Raw genomic sequence first — 8238 nt, forward strand, 5'->3', positions numbered from 1 at the left:
ACTAATGGGCCCCCCCCCCGCGGGCCCTCCGGGACTCACCTGTGTGGTTGGCGTTGAGCGGGCACTGGCTCCACGGCAGGGGCTCCTGGAAGGAGCTGAAGAAATACCACATGACCCAGGCGATGATGGTGTTGTAATAGAGACCCACCATGAAGGACACGAACATGGATGCGATGCCTGACGGGCGGTGGGGCGGTCACCTCCGGGGCAGCCTCCTGGCCCACTACATGTGAGTGGACGGAGGCCCCAGACGGCAGGGGGCAGCCCCCGGCGGCCAGCGTCGCCCCCAGTCCCTGCTGTGGGCAGGCCGTGGGGCGCTACGCTCCCCCCACATGTCTGCCCCTCCCAGGCCCCACACGCCTGGGGACTCAGGACGCCCTCTGCTGCCCGGCTAGCCCCTGGTGGCCTGGACCCTGCAGCCACACCCCAGGAGATTCTAAGGAAGGGTCTGCAAAGGCCCGGGGGGCCGTGGAGCCCTGGGAACTTCCTCTCCCTGAAACGTGAAGGGAAGGAAGGAGGACAGGTGGCACTTGCTGCCAACACGGGACCCCAGGCAGGCGCCCGAGTCTGGGCGCAGACACTCACCTACGCCCTTGAGGGCCGGGTGAATGGAGCTCCAGACGCCCACGCTCCCCTTCCGCAGCCGCTGACCGATGGCGAACTCCAGGTATAGCAGGGGGATGCCCTCCAGGACCAGCAGAATGAGGAAAGGGATCATAAACGCCCCTGGAGAGGGAGGGGCAGCGTGCAGTCAGGGGACGGCTCGCTGGACCGCACGGGCCACCTTCACAGGCGTTTGTCACAAACACAAAGGATATCGCTGTCGACAATGCCCGTGGCGACGGCCAGCGGTGTTGCTGTGGGCGGGGCTCACGCCACCTCCTAACGGGGGCCAGCTCATCCTTGCCTGCCATCCCTGCAGGACGCTGTCTGCGCCACAGCCCCCGGAGGACGAGGGGTGGTGTCCACGTGTAGGTGGAGCCCGGGGAGGGGCACGTGCCAGGGTGAGCCCCTCAGAGGGTGTGGACACACGTGGCACTCTCACGCAAAGGTAGGGAAGGGCAGAGGGGAGAGGCCAGGGGTTCAGAGGCTGACCCGGACATCTGGCAGGAGGGCCTCTCAATCTGAGGCTCAGGGACCCTGCCCTGGGCACGTGCGGAAGCCAGACGCGGCACCTGCCGGCTCTGCTCCCTGACGGGCACCAGGGTCCAGCCTGGCACCGACCAGGAGCCCCGTGAACATCCGCCGAGTGTAAATGGAGGACGGGGACGTGGTGACACCTGCTTTCACGGTGCATGTGCTCCCACTGGGCTCTGCTACCCGGCCCACAGTGACGCTCCTTCCTTTCTGTGCCCCTTCCCACGGCTCCGTCCTCAGCACCACCCCCCCCCAGCCCCCAAGCCACGATTGTACCAGCCGCCCCGGCCTGATCCAGGTCGGGCCCCCCAGCTGCTCCCAAACCCCTGAACCAGGCTCTGGGGAAAACAGGGGGGGCTGTCCAGGCGCACACGGCCTGGCACCGTGCCGAGCGCAACGCAGCCGAGATTAGCACAATCGTGGTTACCAAAGGTCGTTAACCATTAGTCGGGACGAAGCTCAAAGCCGAAACTGGGCGATGAGAATTGGAAACACACGACTGCCTCAGGACTTAAGAGCGGATCCAGGTCCAGCCTGATAGGGTCGCGCGGTTGGGTTCCCAGGGCGCCGGGGCTGCCAGCACTGCCCTGGGATGCTCGCTCTGTGGCACTGCCTCTCCGCCCCAAGTGGCCGGTGTCCAGCTGTGAACCTACCAAGTGAGGGGGTGCCCCGCACCTGCCCCTCACCCTGGGTGTGACACCCCATCTGGAGTGTCTGTGCAGCCCCCGTCTCCCTGCCTTCCCTGCGCCCACCTCTCCCCCTCGTCCTCCCCGCCCCCGCCCCTTTTTCCGACACGCTCATTCTCTGCTCTCCCCCAGATACCTCAAACCCTTCACTTCTGCCCCGTTCTGTCCCCGACCCCAGCCAGGCCACCACCTCCCCACACTGGCCTCCCGGTCAGCGTGCGTGTCACACCCTGAGCTAGAGGTCCTCACTGGCGTGGCGCTGTGTGTGCCAGCGTGTGCGTGCATGTGTGCATTCACACGCGTCTGAGTGTGTGTGTGTCCACGGGTATGTGAATGAGTGTGTATGTGTGAGCATGTGGGCATGTCCGTACGTATGTGGACACGGCGTAAGCGCGCACATGGATGTGTGTCCTTGTGCGTGTATGGGTGCACGGCAGTGTGTGCGTGTGCAGGTGTGTTTGAGTGTGTCTGTGTGCACATGCATGCTGAGCATGCGTGTGTGCATGTGTATGTCGAGAGGGACTTGGAGGGGCGGGGGGGCCCACAGCCTCTGCCAGCCCGGCTCTCCCTTTAGCTCCTGGGTTAGTCCCTCGGCCTTTTCTCTTTTTCCCTCCTCCGTCTGCCTCCACAGAGCCCTCACGTTGGGCGGACAGGCCCCAGAGCCCAGTGGCACCTCCTCCCTCCCCACGGCCCTTCCTCGGTCTCCAAGCCAGGACGCTCGGGGGCCATGGGCCGCAAGCCTCTCTCCCAACCTGGGGCTCCAGGGACAGGCTTCTTCTGGTTCCAGGGCTGCCAGGGGGCTGAGGGCCAGGAAGCAAGGGGTGTGGGCTGTGACCACGAGGAAAGACCCCAGGAAAGGAAGGCCCACCAGACGGATCCCCTGCGGGAGGGGAGGGGAGCTGCCCTGGGTCTGGGGACACGGCCAGAGACGTAGGCTCAGGGCAGGGACTCCTGCGATCCCTCTGTCAGTGAAGGCAAAGTTGAAATAAGATTTGTCTATCTGACGTTTTCTTGGGAGCTTGATTTGAAAATCTTTTGGGCAGAACTACCAAGAAGAAAACAACCCCACGATTCCAAATCCCGTCCCCTCCCCTCAGGATGCCACTTTTACTCACCCCCCACCCCCAGTCTCCCTGCCCCTTCACCTCCATCAGGAAACTCCTATTCATCCTTGAAAACCTCGCTTGGATAGCACTTCCTCCAGGAAGTCCCCCTGCTGCCTGTGGTCCTGGCACCTCTCCCTCCCACAAGTTCCTCGGGGACCAGAGGCTCAGCTTCAGGAGGATGGGAGGGTGGGACCAGCACATGTCCACTGCACCCCCAGAGGTGGGCTGGGCCAGGGAGCCCTCCCGTGTGCCCATGTTGTGCAGTCCGCCTGCCCAGTTCCCCCAGCCCTGGCAGCACCAGCAGGAGGCAGGCACTCAGCACCTTGTTCTTTCCAGGGATGTGTGGTTCTTGGCTTCTTTTCTCTCAAGAAACTCGGACCCCAGGGAATACGCATCTTCCCTTTTTAAACGGGCTCCCCTTCTGTGGGGGCAGGTGTGGAGGAGGTGGAGGGACAGAGGAGGGAGGGCTGTGGGTCTCAGTGAGGGAGGAATGCCACGTAAATGCCCGGTGCCCGGCATGGTTCCAAAGGTCCCCAGAGACGGAGACGGCCCCCACGGAGGGACACACATGCAGAGAGAGACGCGGGGGCAGGAGACGTAAACACCACCCCACCCCACCCCCGCCCCGGGATAACGACAGGGAGTTTCCCTCCGAAAATCAGGAAGCCAGACAAGGGAGGAGGGAGCTGCCGGAAGAGGGCCTGGCGGTGGCCCACGTGGCGCAGGTTCAGGTGCGGGGTACCTCTCAGCTTTGGAGTCTCCCAGGGGCGCCTCACTTTTGTTTAAGCATGAAGGATAATCGCAGACCCTCAGTCGGCTTCCAGGAGGAAAGCGAAGTGGAAACTGAGGCTGCTGCCCTTCCCGTGTCGAGGATTTGCCCGGGGACTTGGGGTGGTCTCGTGCCTGGGCTTGTGTTGGGGGTGGGCAGCAGGTGCCTCAGCTGAGGGCCAGCCTCCCCTGGGCACTGCCCGCTTCCCTAGACACCCATGGAGGGGCCGTGGGTCCCCCCGCCATTTCCCCAAATGACACCACCTCCCGCCCTCACCCAGGGCCTGCCCTGCGTCCCTGCCAGCCCCGTGATCTGGACTTAGTGCCCGGGAGAGATTGCTCGGCTGCCGCGGAGCCGGTCTGCAGGAGGGGCCCAAGTCGCACGGGCGGGTCCTGCCCTCCCCGGGCCTGGTCGACCCTGCTGGTCTGTGCGGTCCCACTCAGCGCCTGGCAGAGTGGGCCCCTGAAAGGCACCCAGGTCCCCCAGGCCAGGGGACACCAGAGCCCTGTGGCACCGCCCCGCGGGCACAGCAGCTGCCCGGAGGGCCTGGAGGCGGAGAGGAGGCCTGGGTTTGTCCAGGGCCTAGAGGTCACGACCCCAGAAGTGGGACCACCCGGGACCCCGCCCTCCCGCGGGCCCTGCTCTGCCCTCCTCGCCTGGGCCCTGTCCCCTGCGGGAGCACCCAGCCTGTGTGTGCCCCGGGCCTGCTGGACGGGCAGAGGTGGCCATCGCAGAGGGAGTGGACAGAGCCGGGGTGTGGAGGCTGGCGATCCAGGCACCCCGGAGGTCCCACCTCCTGGAAACCCAGATGGCACGGGGGAGGGCGGGGTGCGGCGTGGGGACCAGGGAGCTGAATGCAGGCGTGGCTCCTGGCCAGAGCAGAAGACAGGCAGCAGGTGCACTGCCCGCCTGCCGGCCGGACTCACAACCATGCGTGCGGACCCCGCGGAACGCTCGCCGGGGACTTGGGAAGGAGGGGCACAGAGGACGAAGGAGATTCCTGAAGTGAGGCCACCCTGAGGCGTCGAGGGAGGAGCGGTGCAGACGGGTGGGGGAGGGAGGCGGGGAGAGATGCCAGCTTCCCCCACCCCCCGAGCCCAGAAAGCAGCAGGTTCCTGCCAAACCCCAGGGAGCTGAGGCAGCCGGGGCTCCCACACCCGCCCGCCCGGGGGGCTGCTCTGGGCCAGCAAGCTCCTCCTCTGCGGCTGGAGCCAAGAGCCTGCCTGCAGGGGACAGCTCCTTCAGCGCCACGGACCCCTGCTCTCTGCTGACAGCAAACACTCACCCCAGAGCAGAGGCAAGCGGAGGCCAGGCCAGCCCGCGGGAGGGTGGAGGCGAGGGCTGCACAGCCGCAGCGCCTGCTCGCGGAGACGCCGGGACCCAAGGGAGACCCACAACCGGAGGCCCGTGACTGCGTGGCCCCCCAGGGTCGTGCAACAGCTGCTCGGCCTGCACGTGGCCACACACGCAACAAATACCGGGAAAACGCTGCCGATGCTCAAGCCTAAATCGGGGGCCTGGGGGTCTTTATTGTGGCTTTCTCTACTTTTCTGTATTTACTTTTTTTCATAATATAAAGTTTAAAGTAAAGTAAAAGATCATTTACTTCTTGAATTACCCCAAACTCTTGGAAATAACTGGAGACAAACTAAGTTTTCACCAAACCAGAACGGACGGTCAGGGTGGGAGGGAGGTCAAAAACCTTCAAAGGCGGCATTTGCTCCGCAAGCTGCACAACCTCTCCCCTCCCTCCTAGCTGGCTCTGCGGGGGGCGGGAACGTCACCCTGATGGGTCCCCAGCCACCCGCTGCCTTGTCCTCAGAGGTGGTCTCCCGGGTGTGGAGGACAGGACACCCAGCTCCTGACCTGTGAGCTGGCCCAGAGGACTGTGGTCAGGCCCTCTGGGTGGGGGGGGGCGGGTGGACCAGAGTCCTGACCTGTCCGGGGCGGGGCGGGTGGCAGCCTCGCCCAGGGCGTCAGGGGCTGGACCTCCACCCTCGCCCCAGCTGAGGAGGGGTGGGGCCGCCTGAGGGAGCCCAGCTGCCTCCGTCAGCGGGGTCTGCAGGCCGCTCTCGCGCTGCCCCTCGGGCTCCTGGACAGTGTGCGGCTGCGCCCGGAAACCCCACTTCCCACGGGGAGCTGTTCCTAGTCAAGGGCCTAGGCTCTCTGGGAGTCTGAGGTCTTGGTTTCTGCTCTGTCACTCTCACTGAAGACCTTGCAGCTGCTGCCCGCGTGTTCCTCCTGGGCGTCCCTCCCCGGCTCTGGGGTCCCAGCCCCCTCTTCTCAGGGACAAGCCCCTGGCCTCCACCCACAAAGTGGGTCCATCCCGAGCCGCCCGGGGCCCACCTGCAGAGGGAGCATTCAGCCCTTCCTCCCCGCCCACCTCCTGTCCCTGTGCTGGACTCGAGGCCGGGACCCTTCCCCAGGACGGCCCCTCAGGAGCCGTGAGCAGCAACTTCCAGAGGGGGGGCACCAGCCTCACTGAAGCAGCCGAGAGCCCGGCAAGAATAGGCCGGACTGAGGCTGGGGGTCCTGACCTCGCAGGCTCCCTGAGGCCCCAGGTGCAGAGGGAAACGCAGGCTGGACCAGAGGCTCAGAGGACACACCCTCGCAGACACTCGGGAGCTCGAGTCCTTGCGGGGGATCACTGCGGGGACCCCGGGAGGCCACCTCCACGTCTGCTCTCATGGAGGACACTCGTGTCACAAAGCCTGGGAGAGCCTGCAGCTTCTTTGGAGTTAGAACTGACTCACATCACTGGAGGGTGTTTAAGAGCCCACAGAACCAGGAGCATCCCCAGAGCACCCGACCGGCCAGCTCTCGGGGCCGGCCGTCCCGCGAGCGCTACACCTGCCCCGGACCTCCTCCCCGGGTCCCGTTCCCCTACCCCAGGCCGGCATGGGCGCCGGAGGGGACCACAGTGTGACCTGTATCCCTGCAGCCTGTGGACACTGGGGTGGGGGGCGGGGGAGGGACGTGGCCACGGGGACCCAGATCCAGAACCTGGGGGGGAGGGGGTGCCTCAGCCCCCGGGGAAGGAGACTCCTGGGCTCCAGGCAAGGCCCCCGGAAGCCTCTGGCGGCAGCAGGATGTGGGGAGAGGGCCTGTGTGCACGTGGGTTTGTCCGTGGTTTCCTGCTCCCGGCCCGGCCCCTCCTCGGTCCATCAGGAAGCGAGGTGCCCAGTGAGGGTGGGATGAAGGCGACACGCAGGGAGGGCTCAGCCCGGTGCCTACATGGTAGACTCACCGAGGGCCGGCGTTACTGCCCGTCGGGCCAGCACCTTCCACACTCAGAGGAGGGGGCTCCCCCTGAGGAGCGGCCAGCTCCTCCCTGACCCCCACCTCCGGGTCAGACCAGGTCTGGGAACGGGGCAGGGCTCCAGGGTACTGGAGCATGGGGGCCCGCCCCCCCCCCGACGCGCAGGCCCTGGACGTGCCAGCCCAGTGCGCCCGGAGCTGTGGGGCTTGCCGGCCCCCAGGCCACAGTGGGGCCTGGGGTGGAGGCGTGGGTGTCAGCCGCCCCGCCCGCCTACCTCCACCGTGGCTCTGGCACAGGTAAGGGAAGCGCCACACGTTGCCCAGGCCGACGCAGAAGCCCACGCAGGTGAGCATGTACTGAGCCTTGTTGTCCCACTTGGGCCGGGAGCTGCTCTCCTGCTTCTCGAGCCTCTCCAGCTCAGCCAGCGTGGGGATCCGGGCCTCCAGGCCAGGGTTGGGTAGCAGCAGCCTGACCATGGTGGGTCCAGGTGGGTCCCTCAGGCGCGGCCGGGCGGAGGGTGAGTGGCCGCGGGCCGGAGCCCCAGCACTTTATAGGGAACCTTTGGCACCTCAGCCCGAGCACCTGGGCCGAAAGGAAGCGTCAGCAGATCTGGAGGGCGAGTCCGCCAGACTGTTAATGCCTTATCTGCAGAGGCGCCGCGGACCCTCCGGGCTGCTCCCTGGCGCTGCCGGCCCCTCCCCCTGTGCAAACGCCAAGGCAGCGGCTCAGGTGAGCCTCGCCCCCCCCCCCCCCCCCCCCCCATGGTAGGACAGCCGCCTGGCTCTGCAGGACTCGGGTTCTCCGCACCCTCGGAGCCCCGCCCACCGGCCACAGCCCCACCCGCGGAGGAGGGGTGGGGGCCCTCTTTCCCCGGCTCTCGCTGCCAGCGGGGCGGTGCGGGGGGCGCGGGGCATCCTGACCGCCTTCCAGCTGGAGCCCTGGGTCCTGGGAGCAGCCCGCAGCCCTGTCCACACTGAGCTCGGTGCCGCCTGGCCCCTCCGGCCCGAGCTCTGGGCTCTAACTAGGTCCTCAGAGAGCGGGGCCACCAGCGCCCTGTGCCCAGAGTTGCTTCGGGTGGGGCCTTCAGGCTGGGTCCTCATCCCCACGGGCTCTCCTGGGGGCTCAGAGCCATTGCCCTGCCGCCTCCCGCCCCTCCCCCGCCCCCCGGCTGGAGCCGTCCACCAGCTCCTGTGTCTCTTCGGGCAAAGGCCTCCGGAACCTGCACGCCCTGCCTGCCCTGACGTGACCTGTCACCTCGCCCCCCACTCCGGCCCAGGCCCC

At 66.7% G+C, this 8238-nt stretch overlaps 1 protein-coding gene across 1 annotated transcript in view; it reads right to left on the reverse strand.

Moving 5' to 3' along the window:
- The window catches only part of SLC6A19 (solute carrier family 6 member 19), a 16656-nt gene extending 9223 nt beyond the window's left edge, over window positions 1-7433 (reverse strand). Inside the window, exons 1-3 of the mRNA XM_007471910.1 lie at window positions 7232-7433; window positions 586-726; window positions 40-177 (exon numbers count right to left, since the gene is read on the reverse strand). Of these exons, the coding sequence (XP_007471972.1) occupies window positions 40-177; window positions 586-726; window positions 7232-7433 (481 nt within the window). The remainder of the gene's footprint in view (window positions 1-39; window positions 178-585; window positions 727-7231) is intronic.
- Between the last annotated feature and the right edge of the window lie 805 nt (window positions 7434-8238).

Source organism: Lipotes vexillifer, unplaced genomic scaffold (assembly GCF_000442215.2).
Source record: "Lipotes vexillifer unplaced genomic scaffold, Lipotes_vexillifer_v1.1 scaffold1063, whole genome shotgun sequence".
NCBI lineage: Eukaryota > Metazoa > Chordata > Mammalia > Artiodactyla > Lipotidae > Lipotes > Lipotes vexillifer.